Source organism: Myotis myotis, unplaced genomic scaffold (assembly GCF_014108235.1).
Source record: "Myotis myotis isolate mMyoMyo1 unplaced genomic scaffold, mMyoMyo1.p scaffold_m19_p_4, whole genome shotgun sequence".
NCBI lineage: Eukaryota > Metazoa > Chordata > Mammalia > Chiroptera > Vespertilionidae > Myotis > Myotis myotis.
In genome coordinates this window covers 42,162,288-42,181,699 of record NW_023416346.1, presented here as the reverse complement: position 1 = coordinate 42,181,699, position 19,412 = coordinate 42,162,288, and the positions used below count along the sequence as shown (strand labels likewise).

Below are 19,412 nucleotides of genomic sequence, written 5' to 3'. Positions count from 1 at the left end.
TTACTCCCACTTACCCATTTCACAGGTGGCCTGAAAGGGTCTGGTATCATCAGTTATGTTGACATCTCTTTCCAGCTGCTTTTAGAGGGGCTGCCTAACTTAATAGGGTAAGACATTGTGTTAAGATCTGGAGACTCAAAGAGGCATAAGACACAGTGTCAGTCCTCAATGCCCTTACAACCCTGCATGTGTTACCCAGCGCGATATAAATGCCAGACAATAGGAGCCTATGTCTGTAATGAGTGTTCTGGAGTTCTGAAGCTGGGGCAAGAATGTAGGGGCAAATTTCCACTGAGTGTGACAAGGGCATGGCAGCCATTTAAGAACACTGAGGGCCCTCAGGAGTGCTTATTTACCAGATTGTTCCATTTTCAGATGTGACAAAGATGGTCCAGGTTCACTTGACATTTCTTACCTTATACACTCACAAACCTCAGATTCTTCTCCCCATCGTTCTTGACCCATTTAAGCCTTTTGAAGGCTGATACTGAAGTGGGTTTGTCTTTCATTTATGTGGAATGATTATTCCCACTGAAAGTTGACCCCACCGTTTGTTTTCTAAAGCCATTGGGAATGCCTAGAACGAGATCTTAGGTGGTAAAGGGGAAGATATGAAGAGCTGCTGCTGTTTCTGCCTTGTTTCCTTCCGTTTCTCCTTTCTGCCTCCGCTCCCTCGCACCACACTCTTCCCTTTTACCCTCACATCTTAGGATGCTGTGTGGTGGCCACTGAAGAACATCATGCTGTTTTGGGGAGAATGTGAGGGAGATTGCTTCAGAAATGGGTTGGTCCTGCTGGGTCACTCAGGAGGGCTTCTGAGAGCCAGCTTTGGCTTCTGTGGAGGAGAGGGCTCTGAAAACTGGCATTTATGACCCTGGGCACTGTGCCTTTCCACCTCATTCTTTTCACAACTTAGATCTGGGAAGTGGGTTCCCCAGAAATAGAAGGAAAACAGGGATGTCTGAGGACATTGGGCCTGAACCCAAGGCCTCTCCCTGGGCCCTGGGATGGATAAGTGTGCTAATTCAATTCCATCTAGTGTGACAAGTATCTGTTGGGCATTTGTTCTGTGCTCTCCAGAAGCTGGTTGTCTGGTTAGAGAGAAAGACTTAGTCTACGGTATGATTTGAGGCTAACACAAGACTGTGTCATGTAAGGTGCTCTATTATGGTGCAGTGAAGAACATGAAAGTATAGGTGACATCAGGGAGGCTGGAGTAGTAGGGGAACGCAGCCCTGGAGCTGAGCCTTGAAGGCCAAGAAGAGTTGGTTATCTGAAGAAACATCATGAAGGAACTGAGGGGTGGGAGAGGGACAGCAAGGGAGCAAATCAAGCTGGAGAATTTGGTCAGAGTTCCTGTTAGGCTCTCTTGATTAATTAATACCCTGACTATGTACCCTGACTGAGCAAGCAGGTGGAGCATCCAGTGGGTTTCCAAACATTGTAGGGGGATCTGGGTGGGAACACTTGAATGTGTTTTAGAAGCCAGGTGACCTGTCCTGTGTTACATGTTACATACAATATACACACGTATATTCACAATCCCTGCTGGCACATTGAGGCAAGACTGTGGGCAGCCAATGATGCAGCCTGCACTAGAACACCCATTGTTGACTCCAGTCCCTTCTGGATCTTCTCACACAATGGGCTTATGCAGTCGCAAAGGAACTAGCCATACACTGAAACCAGTCTGCCGCATTACTAGTACTTGCAATTCCTTGACTTTCTCGGGAAAGTAAAGGTCAGAATGGGGGAGAAGAGGCTGGGAAAAGAGGGAGGAAGGTTGGCTTCTGCTTTTTCTAACACTTCAGTGCAGAAGGGATAAAGGCCCAGGGATGATGGCTGGGGAAAGAGGGAGCAAAATGGGCAGGCAGAGGAAAGAAATATCAGAACCTAGAAGACAATTGCAGACTTCAACCCACTGGGGTATTATGGACATGGCTCCAGGTCCCTCAGCTGATGTTTTGTCTCCTGCCTTCACCTTTTTGGCTCTTTCCTCCTACCTAGGTTTTTTAACCCTACTGAAGATATTTCTATGGAAAGATAGCACTGCAGTGATAGCTCTTTAAGTTTGACTAGGGTGACAGAGGCATCTGGGATGCCTTTTCAAAATGCGAATTCCTGGACCACACTTCAGATCTGGGGAGCCAGGCATGAGAACTTGGAACCTAGACTTTTAATAAGCTCCTGGATGATCTGTTGAAGTGAGGCCCCCTGCCTTGGTCTGCCCTGGTCTGTCTGGTCCAAGGCTTCTTCCCTAGAGTTTTGCCCTGCAACCTTTTCCTTCTACCCTTTTCTCCCCCTCTCCCTTCACCTGAGTGCCTGTAGAAACTTAAGTAGTGAAGTCTTCTGTTTTATGTCACAGCTTCTCCTTAGTTTCTTTTCACCATCAGTCCCGGGGCAGTCTCAGGAACATTCTCCCGATATCCTGAAGCTGTTGGCACCTCAGCTTAGATTAAAGGAACAAGTAGAGTCATTGGCTACTGAAGGCGACAGCCATAATCTACCAAAGTTGTCACAGGTAAAACTCACCCAGCTCGTTTGTGACGCTTCGTTTGGCTGTTTTGTGGGCAAACCTGGGGAGTGAGCCCTACCCCTCTTACTTCAGTTCCTGAGAAATAAGAAATGGACTGGTTATGTTCTTTGCTGGAAGGTTATTTCTTCTTTTTTTAAAAAAGTATTTTATTGATTTCAGAGAGGAAGGGAGGGAGAGAGAATTATTTATCGGCTGCCTCCTGCATGCCCTACACTGGGGATTGAGTCTGAAACCCGGGCATGTGCCCTGATCGGGAATCAAACTGTGACCTTCTGGCTCACAGGTTGATGCTCAACTACTGAGCCACACCGGTTGGGCAGAAGGTTATTTCTTAATGATAAAAAACTGGATTTCAGACATGGTCCCAGGGTTTATGATTTGTTACATTCATTTTTCAGTTCTTGGTCAAATCCAGATGAGAGAGATTTGACAGAACTAGAAAGGAATTGGTCAACTTCCACTGGAGCCATTCAATGAGGTGGCTTTATCAGCCTAGGGGTGGAGCCTGGGCTGATAAAGATCCTCCTTTCGTGCCCTGGCCGGTTTGGCTCAGTGGATGGAGTGTTGGCCTGCGGACTGAAGGGTCCTAGGTTTGATTCCAGTCGGGGGCATGTGCCTGGGTTGTGGGCACATCCCTAGCAGGAAGTGTGCAGGAGGCAGCTGATCGATGTTTCTCTCTCATTGATGTTTCTGACTCTCTATCCCTCTCCCTCTCTGTAAAAAATCAATAAAATATATATTTTTTTAAAAAAAAATCCTCCTTTCCTGCTTTTTGTTTGTTCAAGCTGCTGGGCTTTGAGCGCCAGCTGAGTTCCTTGTGTAAAGACAACTCTATTTGATCCCCAAGTGGAGGTAATTTCCTGCACCATGTCTTACACATAAGTAGATTTCCGGTACTTATTGGAGGCTGGAAGTGATTTGGGAAGGGTTAAGGTCCTTGGAGGAAGGTATACGTGCCTTTCTTTGAAAACAAGGGAACAGAACCACGGAGAGATGGGTTCCAGACCCTGGCTTTCCCATTCGCGGGCAAGTGGGCAGCAGCTGGGGTTCAGAAGTCCAGTTCTGAAGGCAGAGTTTAATGCTGACTGCCTCGGCCCCGTGGGGCCGCAGTCCCCATTGCATTTGTGCCCTGTGTTCTTCCCTGTATGTAAGCCCTGGGATTTCTGTGTTTTCTTAAAGATTCTCTGGCAGGTGGAAATCTTACATTTCCCCACTTCTCTCCCTGCTCAGGAAAAGGAATAAAATTCGGGTGTGTCCAAGTAAAAAAAGGGGGGAGGTGGAGGAAGAACTGAAAGAGCATCTCCTGAAATCAGAGAACCCCTAGTACATTTCAATAATTGTTTGAGGTCATGATTACATGATTGAGAACACTAACACTGAACTTAAGTGCCTGGAGTGGCTTTTAATTGCTCCTCATTCCAAAATGAAGAAAAAAGGGCACCCCTGGTTTCCAGTGAGAGCTGACTGTGGAACAAGGGTGGGGTTTCCACCCAGACTTTGCTTTGCAAATCAGTGTACTCCTGTGTAGCCAAAGCCTGGGGCTCGTGGAAAGTTGAGGACACAGAATTAAATAACCCTGAACTCCCCAGGTTGGATACTGAGAAAACCCACATCCTTTTTCTCTTCACCTCATTGTTTTCTCCTAGCTGTATGGCTCTCATTTTTTATCTGTCTACCAATGTTTTTGGTAGGGGTTGGAGGGGAAACAAGAACATGGGCATTTTGACCTGTAGACTGTGGGTTTACAATAGAGAGGGATTCTCCAGGTATTGTTGGACTTATTTCTAGGCCCATTTTTGAGTATTCCTCTCCTGGACAAACACTTTCTTTCCTTCCTTCCTTCCTTCCTTCCTTCCTTCCTTCCTTCCTTCCTTCCTTCCTTCCTTCCTTCCTTCCTTCCTTTCTCTCTCTCTCTCTCTCTCTCTCTCTCTCTCTCTCTCTCTCTCTCTCTCTCTTCTTTCTTTCTTTCTTTCTTTCTTTCTTTCTTTCTTTCTTTCTTTCTTTCTTTCTTTCTTTCTTTCTTTCTTTCTTCCTTTCTCTCTTTCTTTCAAAGACTAGAGACATTAGTGATCATTTTGCCAAATGATTTTGCCTCTTTTTCAACATTCCCCACAAAGTCTAATGAAGGGAATAGTTGGACCCTAGTTCATTTGAGCAGCATAACCTACAGCTGGACCATGAGGTAACTGCAGGTCTGTGATACACCTATGCCAGAGCCTTCCCAAAAGTCCTTCTGGAGCTGGGCTGTAGGGTGAGAGGAAGCACTGAGTGACAGGATCTACCCTCTCTGCATGCCTTGGTTTCCCTAATGTAGTAACTGGGGAATGGTCTGGATAGGAGAGGGGACTGGTGCTACATCTTACATTTCTCCCCTTCACCACTGTCTAAGGAATCTCTCCCCTACATGCCTTTCTGTCCTTGCTTAGGGAAGTCCCCCAACTCTGCCCAAGCTGGGCATGCCTTTGTCACTGATGCTGTGTGGACAGAAGTGACTTCCCCTCCTCCATGAAGCCATGTGTCCACTCAGGACTGTGCAGTTCTTTCTCTGTCTCCTGTGGTGGGAATATCAGAGGACAGTATTGATCCCTAGTAGATTCTGACTTTTGGCTCTTTATTCCGCCAGGAAAACGAGGAACTCCCCCATTGTTCTAGACAGGAGGAAGGAGCAGCCAGTGGGGACTGCAACATCCAGATGAATCCTGTGGAAGTAAAGGGGCATGGGCAGCAAGGCACCATGAAAGACCAGGAAGAAGAGGAGAAGGATTATCCTGCCTCTCCAGAAGCTGCCTCCAGCCAGACTGGCAAAAGCCAGGAAAAGAAAAGGAAACATTTTCAAGTTGAATCCAAAGACCCAGACGTTCCTACTAAAGTCTGTAAGCCAGGTACTGACTCTACCCAGGGCTAAAGGGGCTTGGAGGAGATGATGGGCTCCCCAGTATAAGCAGGTTACTTGCTGTCCATGTGAGGGTTCTTTAGGCTCTGGGTGTATGACCCAGCTCTGGAACTTGGCTGTGGCACCTCAGAATTGCTGTGAAGTTTCTGTGAGAGCATGCATAGTTCCTAGCGTACTGCCAGTGCTCAAGAATAATTGTAATGGAAAGCCAAGGCATAAGGTCAAGCACAGTCTCAAGTAATGATATCCAATGCCCTTGATGGTGTCACTTTCTGCCAGGCCAACCTCTCCCTACCCCCATCCCTATTCCAGGAACAGAGGACCAGAGCTGTGCAATCAGGCCACACTCTGCTCATTCTCAGTTGTGTTTCTGTAGTCAGGCATCTGAGAAGCAGCAGCTGCAGCTCAATAGCTTTCCAAGAGAGGTGGGCAATGCCAAGAGTCACTATCAGCTTTGAAGGCCTGGCTCAGTCCATGGAGTTGCCGCTGCTGCTCCTGCTGCATGAGGTGCCTGTTGCATTTGAATGAAGTCCACTGGGCTTCTGGATATTCCCTGACTTGTGCTTCTCTTTCTGTGGGACCCCTGGACATCTCAAGAGTCTACTTCAGGGTATCCCATTCTCAGTGGGTCAGGTGACTAATAAATCAACCCTTCCAGAAGGGGTGAGAGTGGCAGACTGAAAAAGTAATTGGGTTTTTTGCCTCACAAGTTCTGTCTGTGAAACCAAGGTTGGTCCAACTCTGACTTGTGTTTTCTAAATCACAGAATCTCCTCCTGATTTGGGGGATTTGCCTGCTGTCAGTATTCCACTCCCATCTTTTGACGCAACCGACCTTGAATGTGCCCTATGTATGAGGTATGTGATGTGTGTTGTCACTTACTGCCTGAAGGGTCTTCCTCTCTGGTGTGTGAATCTTTCTGCTAGTGACCTACTGCTTCATTGGTCAGCACATAAAAACATGGTTCTAGCGAAATGAAAATTACCTTGACACAGCCTGTCACACGGGCTAGCTGGTGTCTCCTGTTACAGGTTGCATTCCTTATATTCCTGACTTGGAAATACTTACACAGTGGGAAGGAAACTCAGAGATCCACTCAGAGGTCACAAACTGGTGTCCCACAGGCTGAATGTCTTATGTTTGGTCCTCATGGGATTTTTGTTGTTAAATTTGAATGTCTTGAGACAAGACACACACTTTCCAGTTGGTCATGGTAACCTCCCCTACTCACTGTCTTCTGTCTTACATTAGCCTGCATCTCACATTTGCATCACTTCCCTGGCCTTTGTAGGTATCTAAGTTTGCGACCCTAGGACTAATGTCAACTACTGGATCAATATCTCAAAACTCAAGGGCCAATGTCAGTGCCATAGGTCTAGTCTATGGAAGCAAAGTAGAGGACCTGCCTAGTGTTTGTTTTGTGCCATGAAGAGGATTAGTAGTGGATCTGTACTACTTAGACAAGCATTTTTCCTTTACCCAGTGCCTTATTATCCCTACTTTCTCAGATCTCTGGAGAGGCAAATCATCCACATGCTTCCTCCCAAACCCCACACAAAAAGGGAACTTGCTACAATCATAGTCGGTGTGGGGAAAAAAGTACTTTATTTTATTTATTTATTTATTTATTTATTTATTTATTTATTTATTTTTAAATCCTCACCCCAGGATATTTTTCCATTGATTTTTAGAGAGAGTGGAAGAGAGAGGGAAACTCAGAGAGAAATGTCATTGTGAGAGAGACACATTGATTGGTTGCCTCCTACATGAGCCCTGACCAGGGCCTGAGCTGGGGAGGAGCCTGCAACTGAGGTATGTGTCCTTGACTAGAATTGAACCTGGGACCCTTCAGTCCGCAGGCCAATAGTTTATCCACTGAGCAAAACCAGCCAGGAGAAAAAATTGCTTTCATTTGTTTCATTTCACAGCTGTGACTTTGTAGCTTGGAGAAACTCCAAAGCCAGATGGTCTGGATTTGAACCCTGACTCTGCCACTTGCTGGCTGTTTGACCTGGAGCAAGTGACTTTCTTTGACACTGTTTTATCATCAGTAAAATGGAGAACAGTAGTCTTTACCCTATGGGGAGGGGGTATAATTAATTGAGAAAATCTACTTAAAACACTTAGAATAGTGCCTGATATATAAGTACCTAATAAATGTTAATTATTTTTTCTCCTAGACCAGTGATCGCGAACCTTTTGAGCTCGGCGTGTCAGCATTTTGAAAAACCCTAACTTAACTCTGGTGCCGTGTCACATATAGAAATTTTTTGATATTTGCAACCATAGTATAAAAAAAGATTTATATTTTTGATATTTATTTTATATATTTAAATGCCATTTAACAAAGAAAAATCAACCAAAAAAATGAGTTCGCGTGTCACCTCTGACACACGTGTCATAGGTTCGCCATCACTGTCCTAGACCATGAGGAGGTTCTTTTTTTTTTTTTTTTTAAAGTCCCACCAGTTTAATTACAATAAAAACCCAAAAAATGGAAAACAAGGGGTAGGGAAGAGGACCCTAAGCAAGGGGCACAGGGAACCCTGCTCATGGCAGCAGGCCTGGCTGCTGGGCCCCTTGGTATTGCTGTTGCTACAAGGGAGGTCAGGGGGCAGCGATTGTCTTGTGGGAGCCACCATTCACCTGGGTTGAGGACCCTTACTTCTTCTGGTATGTGCTCAGCTTTTGCATGCCTCCAGTCTTGTCCAGCAGGCCAGAGATGAAGGCCTCAGTGGGTTTGTAACAGTCAAAGAGCAGCTCCTTGACCCTGGAAGCCTGGGTGTCATCACTCTCCATGTCCAGGAGTTCATCCACATCAATCTCCAGCCCCAGGATATCTTCCTGGCAGTTCTAGAGGCGAGTGAGCTGTTCCAGGATCCAGTCCTCCAGGTTGAGGCACTTCCATAACTCCTTGCAGTTGTACTTGATTGCGACCTTCCCTTGGCGCTTCACTGGGCCATCATCCTTTAGCTGCCAGGGTCCCTCACCTGCAGTACCAGGGGCACCCTGAAAGTAGATGCGAGGACCCTGGGCCACCACCTCCCAGACCAGGAGCTGGGGCATCAATGCTGCACCCTCCTTGGGGCCACTGTTTGCCCTGGTGGCTGCCTCGGCCATTGTGCATGTCAGGCTTCCCCCTTCCCCCCCCCACCTCCTCTGGGTTGCCTGATGGGTGGCTGAGGGCTCTTGGCTTGGGTCAGCTCGGGGAGGGAAGTTGTATCCAGAGTCAGCTGCAGCATGTGGAGCCCCAGGGCCTGGCTTGTCCATGTATACATTCTAGTAGATCTATGAATTCCCTAGCATTGTATGTAGAAGTGTGTGTGTGTGTGTGTGTGTGTGTGTGTGTGTGTGTGTGTGTGTGTGTTTGTTTCCAGGACAAGGTCCACAGCTTTCAGTAGATTCTCAAATGTGTCTTTCTTCCAAAAGATCATTAAAAGGAGGCTAAGATATTTGCACAAAAGTTGTTTAGATGGCTGAGCCAAGAGAAGATATGTTAAGACAAATATTTTGGTCCATCACACAGTGGGATCCAGCCAGCAGAGTATTCTCAAAGGTTGTTTTGTCCTTTACAAGCACATACACTTTCCATGTCAATCCCATGCATTTGTATTCAGAATGACTTTTCTTGTCACCTGAATAAAAATGACTAAGGCAGCCATTACCTTTCTTTCTCTTAAAAAAAAAAATAGAGTTGGCAGATTTGCTCATAAGCTCAGGCAGACCTGATGACGAACAGTTCAATAGATGGAACATGAAACACCCGAGGAAAGCCTTCCATACAGTCAGGAGTGTGTTTGCTTTTACCATCTCGATCTCCTCAACAAGGTGGCAGGCGGGCCATGCCAGAGCCAAAGGGATAGAGAAACTCTGCTTTTCTGCAGAGAAATGGGCCTCCACAGGTAATACCATGGCGGCTGTAAACCTGTGATGTGAGTTGTGGACTTTCACATGTCTAACTTTGAGAGATTTGATTCAGTTTGCTCAGAAAGCCCCGCTCCTTCGTGTACTTATCACTTCTCCTGACATCCAGGGGATGCAAAATCAAACACACAGACTCATCCTGTTTGTGTTTTCCCTGAGGTTGAAGTTCTTTTGTTCCCTTTCCTCTGCTTTCTCCCTTTCATCTTGTTTGTCCCTGACCTCGACAGGGGGCTTCAGAGAAGGGTTAGAAATCTGGTCCAAGAAATAAACACCAAGAGGATAAGACCCCTTTTAGTTTGCTTGCTCCGACTTTAAAAGCCATTATTTCCCTTATCCTGACACTCTAAGTAAGACTTTAAAACAAAAAGCCATCTTTGCCTGGAGTAGCTATTGTATAGGCCAGGAAGTTATAGGGAGCCTCTCACTGCTTTATGGCAAAAGGAAAGCTGCCAAGTCCAGAGAGCACTTCTGATCTCAAGGCTCATAAAACGGTAGCCCTTGGTAAGAAGCATGTAGTTCCTCTTCCAACAGGGTTTGTCTCAAAGTCAGAAATCAGATGTTGATAAGGGCTATTTCATATACAAGCTTTAGCTTGAGTTATTGTAGGCTTTTTAAATATATGTATTTTTATTGATTTTAGGGAGGAAGGGAGAGAGAGAGAGATAGAAACATCAATAATGAGAGAGAATCATGGATAGGATGCCTCCTGCACTGGGAAATCCCACTGGGGATTTAGCGCACAACCCAGGAATATGCCATGACTGGGAATCAAACCATGACCTCCTGGTTCATAGGTCATCGCTCAACCACTGAGCCACACCGGCCGGGTAAGTTATTGTAGTCTTGAGAAAGTTCCTGTTTTCACTTCCCTTTGGTGTATTTATTCTTTTTATTGTTAGGATTATTATTAGATTCTATTATGACCCTCATGTGCCTTTGAGTGAGAGGGTCTAAGGGTACAGTTATTTTTAAACGATCTGACAGGTCATAAACTAGACATTTGTATCTCCTATATGAGTTTCTAGAATGAACTCCAATCCTGTGGTGCTACATTGGCAGAAAACAAATTTGAGTGCAGATTTATCTATTCTGATTCTAGGGAGAAAATGAAGAGCAACTTGTAAATTCCATGGGAAAGGGTGGAAAGAGTAAACGGAACAATAATTGGCAGCTGCATTCATGAGGAACTTTCCAGGCTCCCAGTCTCCCTTGCTGGATTGGGGGAACTCTGCTGATGGAGGATTCTTCCTAATTCCAACATCTCAGAACTCTGCCCCTCAATTTATAGTGACTGAAAATCCTTCCTTGAGATTTGCCTGATATGGATATTCTAGCCTTTGGGTCCGCCACTGGGGCTGCTGTGCAGAAGCACCTTTGGGGTGACAAGATATTTTGAGATGTGGAGCAAGAATGTTTGATGTTTGAACCAGTTATCTAATGGCCTAGTGACCTCTTTATCAATTGAAACATAAAGCTTTATATTTAACCTAGATTTAACTACTCAACTACCTGGGTGTTAGGGAGCCAGTTTATTCTATTCTATTCTATTCTATTCTATTCTATTCTATTCTATTCTATTCTATTTTTCTCTCCCTTTCTCTATCTCACCCCTCCTTCTCAGGTCCCTCTTTGCTCTCAATTTGATAGCAAAAGAACACAATACAATGATGTAACTGGTTGGAAAAGATAGCTATTTTCAGATAAGCCAAACATTTTATCCAGGCTGAAATCTAACTGAAAACATTTATTATTACTATTGCCTAATCCCTCATGTGACAATGTAAAATGCTTTCTTGTGAAAAAATCTGGCCCTACTCTGATTTATAAATGTCTCCCTGAAGTGTTTTCTAAAATCATTATCAAAAGTGGTAAATAGCCCTGGCCGGTGTGGCTCAGATAATTGGCTCATCATCTCGTACACCGAAAGGTCTCGGGTTAGATTCCTGGTCAGGGCACATACCCAGATTGCAGTTTCAATCCCCGGTCCAGGTTTGTTCAGGAGGCAACTGATCTATGTTTCACTCTCATACCAATGTTTCTCTCTCTCTCTCTCTCTCTCTCTCTCTCTCTCTCTCTCTCTCTCTCTCTCTCCCTCCCTCCCTTGTTCCCTCCCCCCTTCTCTCTCTCTAAAATCAATAAGAGCATGTCCTGGGGTGAGGATTTTTTTAAAGTGGTAAATAAAAGGGAAAGGAATTCAAGTATATCTCTATATCTAGCTCTATCTACCTAGCTAGCATCTACAGTTCTCTTATTTCTCTTTCTCTCTCCCCACCACTCCCATGAGGGGAGAGGAGAGGAGAGGGAGACAGAGAGGGAGAGAGAAGTTGTGTGTGTGTGTGTGTGTGTGTGTGTGTGTGTGTGTGTGTGTGTGTGTGTGAGAATGTGTGCTTCTATAAGTACACAGATGATTTCTGTTCTAGGTATAGAGGTACACACAGTCGTGGCCATGTCATATAGGGGAAAAGGAACACAGGCTTGGAAATCAGATGTGACTTTACATCCAAGCTCCAGCTAGCTGTTTGACCATAGATAAGTTGTTTAACCTGTCTGGTTCTTAATTTCTTCAGTAGTAAAATGAAGCTAATCATATTTACAACCTCTTAATATATAAAATTAATTTATGTGGAAAATAGTATTACACACACTAGAATAGCAAGAGAAATATTCCATCTGTTGCTAATCACGTTACTCAGTTAACTTTTGTAGTAGGGTCACCCTGAATATTGAATTGAATTGAGTTTTGAAAGGTGATATATTCTAATCATTTGAACCTTGAATTATTTCAAATCAATAATTATGCACCGTCTGTGGCAGCATTTTTGTTTGTGGCCACTCAGATTAGAGGTGTTTTAATCATAGCTCTTACAAAGAGTTGCTGTATTCTTTTGTGTCTGTTTTACTCATCTGCTTATTAGATATCAGTATTAATTGCAATTATTTTTTAAAATATATTTTTATTGTTGATAGTATTACAGGTATCTCCCATTACCCCCCTTATTGCAATTAATTGACCAGCTATATCATTGTTATTTTATGTGGATTACATTGTTCAATGAACTAAAGGCCCACTTTTGAAATTATCTGTAAAAATAGTTCTGCAGATGCAGATTCATCCATCATCTTCATCATTAGCGTTATTGAATAATGTACAAAAAACATTCGGCTTCATAAGACTCACATTTCTGAGGAAATGAGACATTCTGGTTTAGCTGTTCTAGTAGTTAGAATTCAGCGTAAATGTATTCTCTTAATAAAATATTGTAAAGATGATACTCATGCAACCCCTCTCAGTTCAGGAAATAAAACATTGTCAGAACCCCAGATGCCACTTCCAAATCACAACTCCCTCCTCCTGAAACCACTATCTTAACTTTTATCTCTTCTTTTAAAGAAGAAAATAGTTTTGCCATGACGTATGGATCTCTAAACAGTGTAATTTAGTTTTGCCTATTTTTCAAAAAAACCTTTATATAAATGGAATTATTCAAAACGTATTCTTTTGTTATGGCTTCTTTACCTCAGTATTAAGAGTTATCTGCCCTGACTGGTTTGGCTCAGTGGATAGAGCGTCGGCCTCCGGACTCAAGGGTCCCAGGTTCGATTCCGGTCAAGGGCATGTGCCTTGGTTGTGGGCACGTCCCCAGTGGGGAGTGTGCGGGAGGCGGCTGATCGATGTTTCTCTCTCATCAGTGTTTCTAGCTCTCTATCCCTCTCTCTTCCTCTCTGTAAAAAATCAATAAAATATATTTTTTTAAAAAAAGAGTTATCCATGTTACTGCAGGTAGGTAGAACTTGTTCATTTTCATTAGTGTACATATAGTGTCCTATTGTATGAATCTCTCACAATTTCTTTTTTTAAAAAATATATTTTATTGATTTTTACAGAGAGGAAGGGAGAGGGATAGAGAGTCAGAAACATCGATGAGAGAGAAACATTGATCAGATGCCTCCTGCACACCCCCCACTGGGGATGCACCCGCAACCAATGTACATGCCCTTGACCAGAATCGAACCTGGGAGCCTTCAGTCCACAGGCCGACGCTCTATCCACTGACCCAAACCGGTTAGGGCTCAGAATTTCTTTTAAAAAAATTTTTAAAGGAATAAAAAGAAAAGAAAAAAAATCCCTAGCCAGTTTGGGTCAGTGGAAAGAGTGTTGGCCTGCAGACTGAAGGGTCCTGGGTTTGATTCTGGTCAAGGGCACATACCTCAGTTGCGGGCTCCACCCCAGCCTGAGCCCTGTTTGGGGCATGTGCAGGAGGCAACCAATCAATGTGTTTCTTTCACATTGATGTTTGTCTCTGTCTTTCCTTCTCTCTTTCACTCGCTCTAAAAGTCAATGGGAAAGTATCCTCAGGTGAGTATTTTTAAAAAAATCAAATCTCTGCCCCTCCCCTTGACCTGCTGAATGATAAACTTTATCCTGTGAGGCTTCAGCATGTCTATATTTTTAAAGCTCCACAGGTCACATTGACAATTAGGTCTTGAGACTAATACAGAAGATTCAGTTCTGCAGAGATTAGCAGGAATGTGTAATACAGTGATTCTCAACCCTAGTTGCACATTAAAACCAACTGCGGAACTTTAAAAAGCCCTGATGCCTGGCCCTTACTCTGAACCAACTGATTTGAATCTCTTAAGGTGTGGTGCCAGGCATTTGTAGTTTTTTAAAGCCCCCCAGGTAATGGGCTGTGTGGGGAGGAGGAGGAGGGAGAGTTTAGAAAGGGGCATGAGGAGATGTTTGGGGGTGATGGGTATATTCACAATTTGATTGTGGAAATGATATCATAGACATGTATAGATGTTACAACTTATCAGACTGTACACTTCAAGTGTGTGCAATTTATTGCATGTCAATTATACCTCAATAAAACTGTTTAAAGAAAAAGCTCCCCAGGCGATTCTCACACACAGCAACGGTTGAGAATCACTGTTCCAACAGAAAGAGCACACAACTGGAAGTGGAAGTTGGAGAGCCTTTCATCTGCCAACAGTTGGCTCTGTACACATGGATAAGTGACTGAATCCCTCCTAGATCTCAGTTTCATTCTGGTTTGTGGGTTTAATTTTTTTCCTCACGTACTTTAAAAATAGTGGTTATACCATATTGAAACCCAGGGTTAGAGATTTTGTTCATTAGAAAGATGTGACATTATTAAATGTACAATGAAATGTTACTTGAGCACTTCTGCATAATTTTTAGAAAAGAAGATACTATATAGATAAAATTTGCCTTAACTTTATTTTTTCTTTACATGGGGTTTAACTTTTTAGCGCGTTTGATCTTTTTAGTGCTGAATTCGCTTATGCTAGTGCTAGATTTTTTAAATTGCAGTAATTGGTATCTAACTTAAGAGAAACATGTTCTGTTCTACTTGAATCATCAGTAATTGTTTTAGGGTTGGTAGGTTGTTGATACTATTTTCTGGCCAGGTAGCTGATGCACTTCCCAGCACAGCCACACGAGGGGGCTGTGCAGCTGGCCACCTCTTCCTCTCTACTGACATTTGTAAGGTCAAAATAGTCTGGTCAGGATCTTTCTGTTCCTTTTGTCCTCTTGGTGAGTGAGAGCCCCACTTCTGAACCATCATTTTCAGCTACCCCAACCCAGTGGTTTTGCTGCAAGTGAGCCTTTCTTTAAGCAAAGTAAACCCATGAATCTCTCAATGTACAAAATAGCTTTTAAAAAGACCACCAGCCCTGGCCGGTGGACTTAGTAGGTTGAGTGTCATCTCATGTACCCAGAGGTCACCGGGTTTGATTTGGGTCAGGGCACATGCCCAGGTTTTGGGCTTGATTGACCCCCAGTAAGGGGCATGCAGAAGGCGACTGATCAGTGGTTCTCCATCATCAATGTTTCCCTCTCCCTCTCCCTTCTTTCTAAAATCAATAAAAACATATTTAAAATTTCCTTTTAAAAAAGACCCCCAAGAATGCTTTGAAAATATCCAACTCCCGCAAAACAATTAAAATAAGACTTAATTGAAGTGTATGTGCATGCATATGTATATATGTACATATATTGTACATATGTATCTATCAGTAAGCACATCTATATATATATATATATAAAAAGAGCTAGGGGCTGTCACATCCGAAACAACTGAATGGACAACTGAACAGGCTGAGTGGGGCGACAAGGCCAGCAGGGGAGTTAGTGAGGGACAACGAAATGACTGAGCAGCAGGTTGTGTGGGGCAACCAAGCCGGCAGGGGGGGGCAGTTGGGGGTGACCAGGCTGGCAAGGGGGCAGTTAGGGGCAATCGGGTAGGCAGGCAGAGGCAGTTAGGGGTGATCAGGCTGGCAGGGGGGCCAGTTAAGGGCAATCGGGTAGGCAGGCAGGCAGGTGAGCAGTTAGGAGCCAGCAGTGCTAGATTGTGAGAAGGATGTCCGACTGCCAGTTTAGGCCTGATTCCTAAACAGGCAATCGGATATCCCCAACGGGCAGTCAGACATCCCCTGAGGGGTCCCAGATTGGAGAGGGTACAGGGTGGGCTGAGGGGACCCTCCCCCCTCCCCACTGCATGAATTTTGTTCTTCGGGCCTCTAGTTAACAATAATACTCTATCACCCCTAGGAAAATGATTCATCCATATAAAAAGGCGGTTATCTGTTTGTTACAGTGCAATTTCAAGATTCTTCAGGGAATAGACATTGCTTAGGTAAAAAATAGAATCAAGATTAGCAAAGAACCCGAGTCATTTTTCCATTGTAATGTGATATAAAGTACTTAAATGGATAAACGTATGAATGTGTGTTTATCTGTGTATGTGTGTTTACATACACTCAGATGAATAGGTTGGCTAAATGTTTTAGAATAGGATCTATGCAGACACTCTGGGTATTTATCTCTGGACACTGAAAAAAGTATGGATGCCCCAGAAGAGATTGGCTAGAACTAATGTCACAAAATGATCTAACTATGTCCTAAACTTTAGTAAATGCATTATTTTACAATTCAGCTCAGAAATAAAAAGCAAATGCCTTTTTGAAGTTCAAAAACAGCATGGATTAAAAAACCAACAACACACCTCACCCCAACATACAGAATTTTCCAAATAATACTATAAAAGCTTACATTCAGTATCCCTGTCTTTTATTTTTGGTCTTATTGCCGTTTTCTTCCATTTTGATTCCTAAATTTCAGATTATTCTATGAGCCAGTCACAACACCGTGTGGACACACATTTTGTTTGAAATGTCTTGAGAGATGCCTAGACCACAATGCGAAATGTCCACTATGCAAAGATGGTCTTTCACAGGTAAAACATTATTTCTTTTTGGTCGGATTGGCTTATTTGGAATTGAGTACTTAAGAGAGTGTGTTATTGGATCCCAAGCCACTGCACTGTGCTGGGGCAAAATACTCCCTTAGACCATCTACCTCTTTCTCCTGTCTTATAGCTACTCCTCCCCTCTCAACTGTTTCCTTCAAAAAAAATGAGGCAACATCTAGCTTTTTATGAACTCTTGGTAATGAAATAAGTTTGTGTTGGAAACAAAAGTATTAAATTGATGATAAACATGGATCCTTGTTCTAATCCCATCATGGCACCCAATTCACTGTAATGTTGTGTGACTCTTATGTCCTCTCTGGGCTTGGACTTAGACGAGCTCTGATGTCCCTTTATTGTCAACATTTATACTGTGTGTGTGTTTTTAAAATTCTTTATTGTTGAAAGTTTTACATATGTCTCCCTTTTCCCCCATTGACCTCTCCCCACCTACTCTTGTCCCTCATATACTGTGATTTGAAGAGATCACTCCTAAGGCTGCAGAAACCTCACAGACCTTCAATATGGTCCTTGTTCCGCCCCTCAGAAGCTACTCTATTTATTAGCAGTTCCTTGGCTACTTGAAAAGCTCTGAAGCTTCTAGGTCCTCTAAAATGAATCACACAAGTTGTCACCTTGGTTTTTCAAGTCGGCCTGATGGGATTTTCTTTAGCACAAGAACACCCAGGAGTCCCTCCCCCAGGGACTTGTATGCCATATTTTACAATCAGCATTAATATTGTTTGACCCCTGTCATCCCTGAGGAGAGAGGGGAGACACAAGACTATCTCTAGGTGAATGTAGGTCCAGAGAAGTCACATGTTGAGCTTCCCCAACACCCCAACTTTTAAATGAAGGGAATAGAGTGAAATAATCACACAGGAAAACCCTGAGGGCGTGATTGGATTGGGGGAAGGGTCAGCATCATCCTTGCCTAGGTAAAGGGGTGGGATTTGCTGGCCTGATTATAGGTGAGAAGCCCATGGTCCTTATACTTAAATAATACGTTTGTGTTACGGTAACACCGCAACACTCAGATAAACAGACAAAAGAAAAGTCTACCATTGTGCTCTTCACCTGGAGAAAACCATTGTTAATGGTTTAGTATGTCCCTTTCCTGGGTTTTTGTTTGAGCATCAGCAGTCACCTCCTTCTTTGTTTGGCTACCTCCTGAGTCATTGCTTTTCCCCAAGACCAGGACTGGGCAAATCAGGTGGTTCTCCTGCAGTCACACAGTGGCAGTGGCTGATGAGGCATCGTGGAGGCAGATGCTGTGGAGTCCCAGACTTAGGGGCTAGAAGATATTATCATTCCCAGAGAGGAGAGATAACTATCTTTTTTTTTTTTAAATATATTTTATTGATTTTTTACAGAGAGGAAGGGAGAGAGATAGAGAGTTAGAAACATCGATCAGCTGCCTCCTGCACATCTCCTACTGGGGATGTGCCCGCAACCCAGGTACATGCCCTTGACCGGAATCGAACCTGGGACCTTTCAGTCCGCAGGCCGATGCTCTATCCACTGAGCCAAACCGGTTCTGGCGAGAGATAACTATCTTATTCCAGTCATACTCAGTGCAGAATAGACAAACATAGCCCATACTGGGAAAGGAGAAATTGTCCTAAGGTAGCAATTTTATACTCAGGAACTCCCACTGCTGGGCATGTGTGGGTAGCTTCCATAGTGAGCAATTCTGGGCAGATGCTTTATTGTCAGGTCCACACAGTTTAATGCCCTCTACTTACAGATGCCTGGATTTGCATGTGATAGGGGTGTTTGGGAGGAGAGTAATAGTGATAATTGAGCCTGAGTTCAGTTCTGAAATCACGGTTTATAACATAACTTCAGTGATAAATAGATGGTATATTTTTTAAAAATCACCAGTATTTAGTTGTGAGGTTTTTTTTTAAGATAGAGAACAAAAAAATACTTAGGCTTGAAATATCCAGAAGCCAAGCATTGGGATGGGGTGGGGGTGGGGCAGGGCAGGAAAGGATCAATGATTAAAAATTACTCTTTAGTTTCCTGAACCTTTTGACCATAGACATTCAGCATGTCCCAGATGGAGACATGTGGGTTTGTAAACACAATAATCAGAAAAGGGAAAGGGAAGGATTTCTCCCCTCTTTTGACAAGAACATGATCTTGATATCAGTGTTTTGAGAAAGCAGTGAGATTTTTAAAACATAAATGCAGGCCTTTTCCCCTTGTTAGAATATTTTTCCTAATTATAATAATAATCAATTTCACTAAATTTATTGGGGTGACACTGGTAAATAAAATTATATAGTTTTCAGGTGTACAATTCTATAATATATCATCTATATATTATATTGTGGGTTCACCACCCAAAGTTAAGTCTCCTTCCATCACCATTTATTCCCCCTTTACTCTCTTCTATTTCCCCCACCCCTGCTTCCCCTCTGGTAATCACCATACTGTTGACTTTTCTAACATCCAGAGAATACATACATTATGATAGTATCAGCTGCTAATGTGTGGGCCTAAATTACTCCAATATGTGGGTCATTTGACTATTCTACTGATTGCATAAGAAGTGCTTTGTGTTTTTCTGATGACTGTATAATATCTAATTGCCTCCTTCCTCATATAGTGCTTGGCATCAAGAAAGTACAGCAAAAATGTCATAATGGAAGAGCTAATAGCCAAATTCCTTCCAGAAGAATTCAGTGAACGAAAGAGGCTTTATGAAGAGGAAATGGAAGAACTTTCTAAGTACGTATATGCATGTTTCTATTTTCAGTTTTACTCATACCAACTCATA

At 43.4% G+C, this 19,412-nt stretch overlaps 1 protein-coding gene across 3 annotated transcripts in view; it reads left to right on the top strand.

The window, feature by feature from the left end:
- The window catches only part of LONRF3 (LON peptidase N-terminal domain and ring finger 3), a 40,234-nt gene that overhangs the window by 7,799 nt on the left and 13,023 nt on the right, over positions 1-19,412 (top strand). For 2 of the 3 annotated variants that reach the window (XM_036304528.1, XM_036304527.1), the window contains exons 4-7: positions 5,160-5,418; positions 6,196-6,286; positions 16,501-16,615; positions 19,242-19,363. In XM_036304528.1, coding sequence (XP_036160421.1) covers positions 5,160-5,418; positions 6,196-6,286; positions 16,501-16,615; positions 19,242-19,363 — 587 coding nt within the window. Of the gene's footprint in view, positions 1-2,365; positions 2,522-5,159; positions 5,419-6,195; positions 6,287-16,500; positions 16,616-19,241; positions 19,364-19,412 lie in introns of all 3 variants that reach the window. The other variant, XM_036304529.1, reaches the window with a different exon arrangement.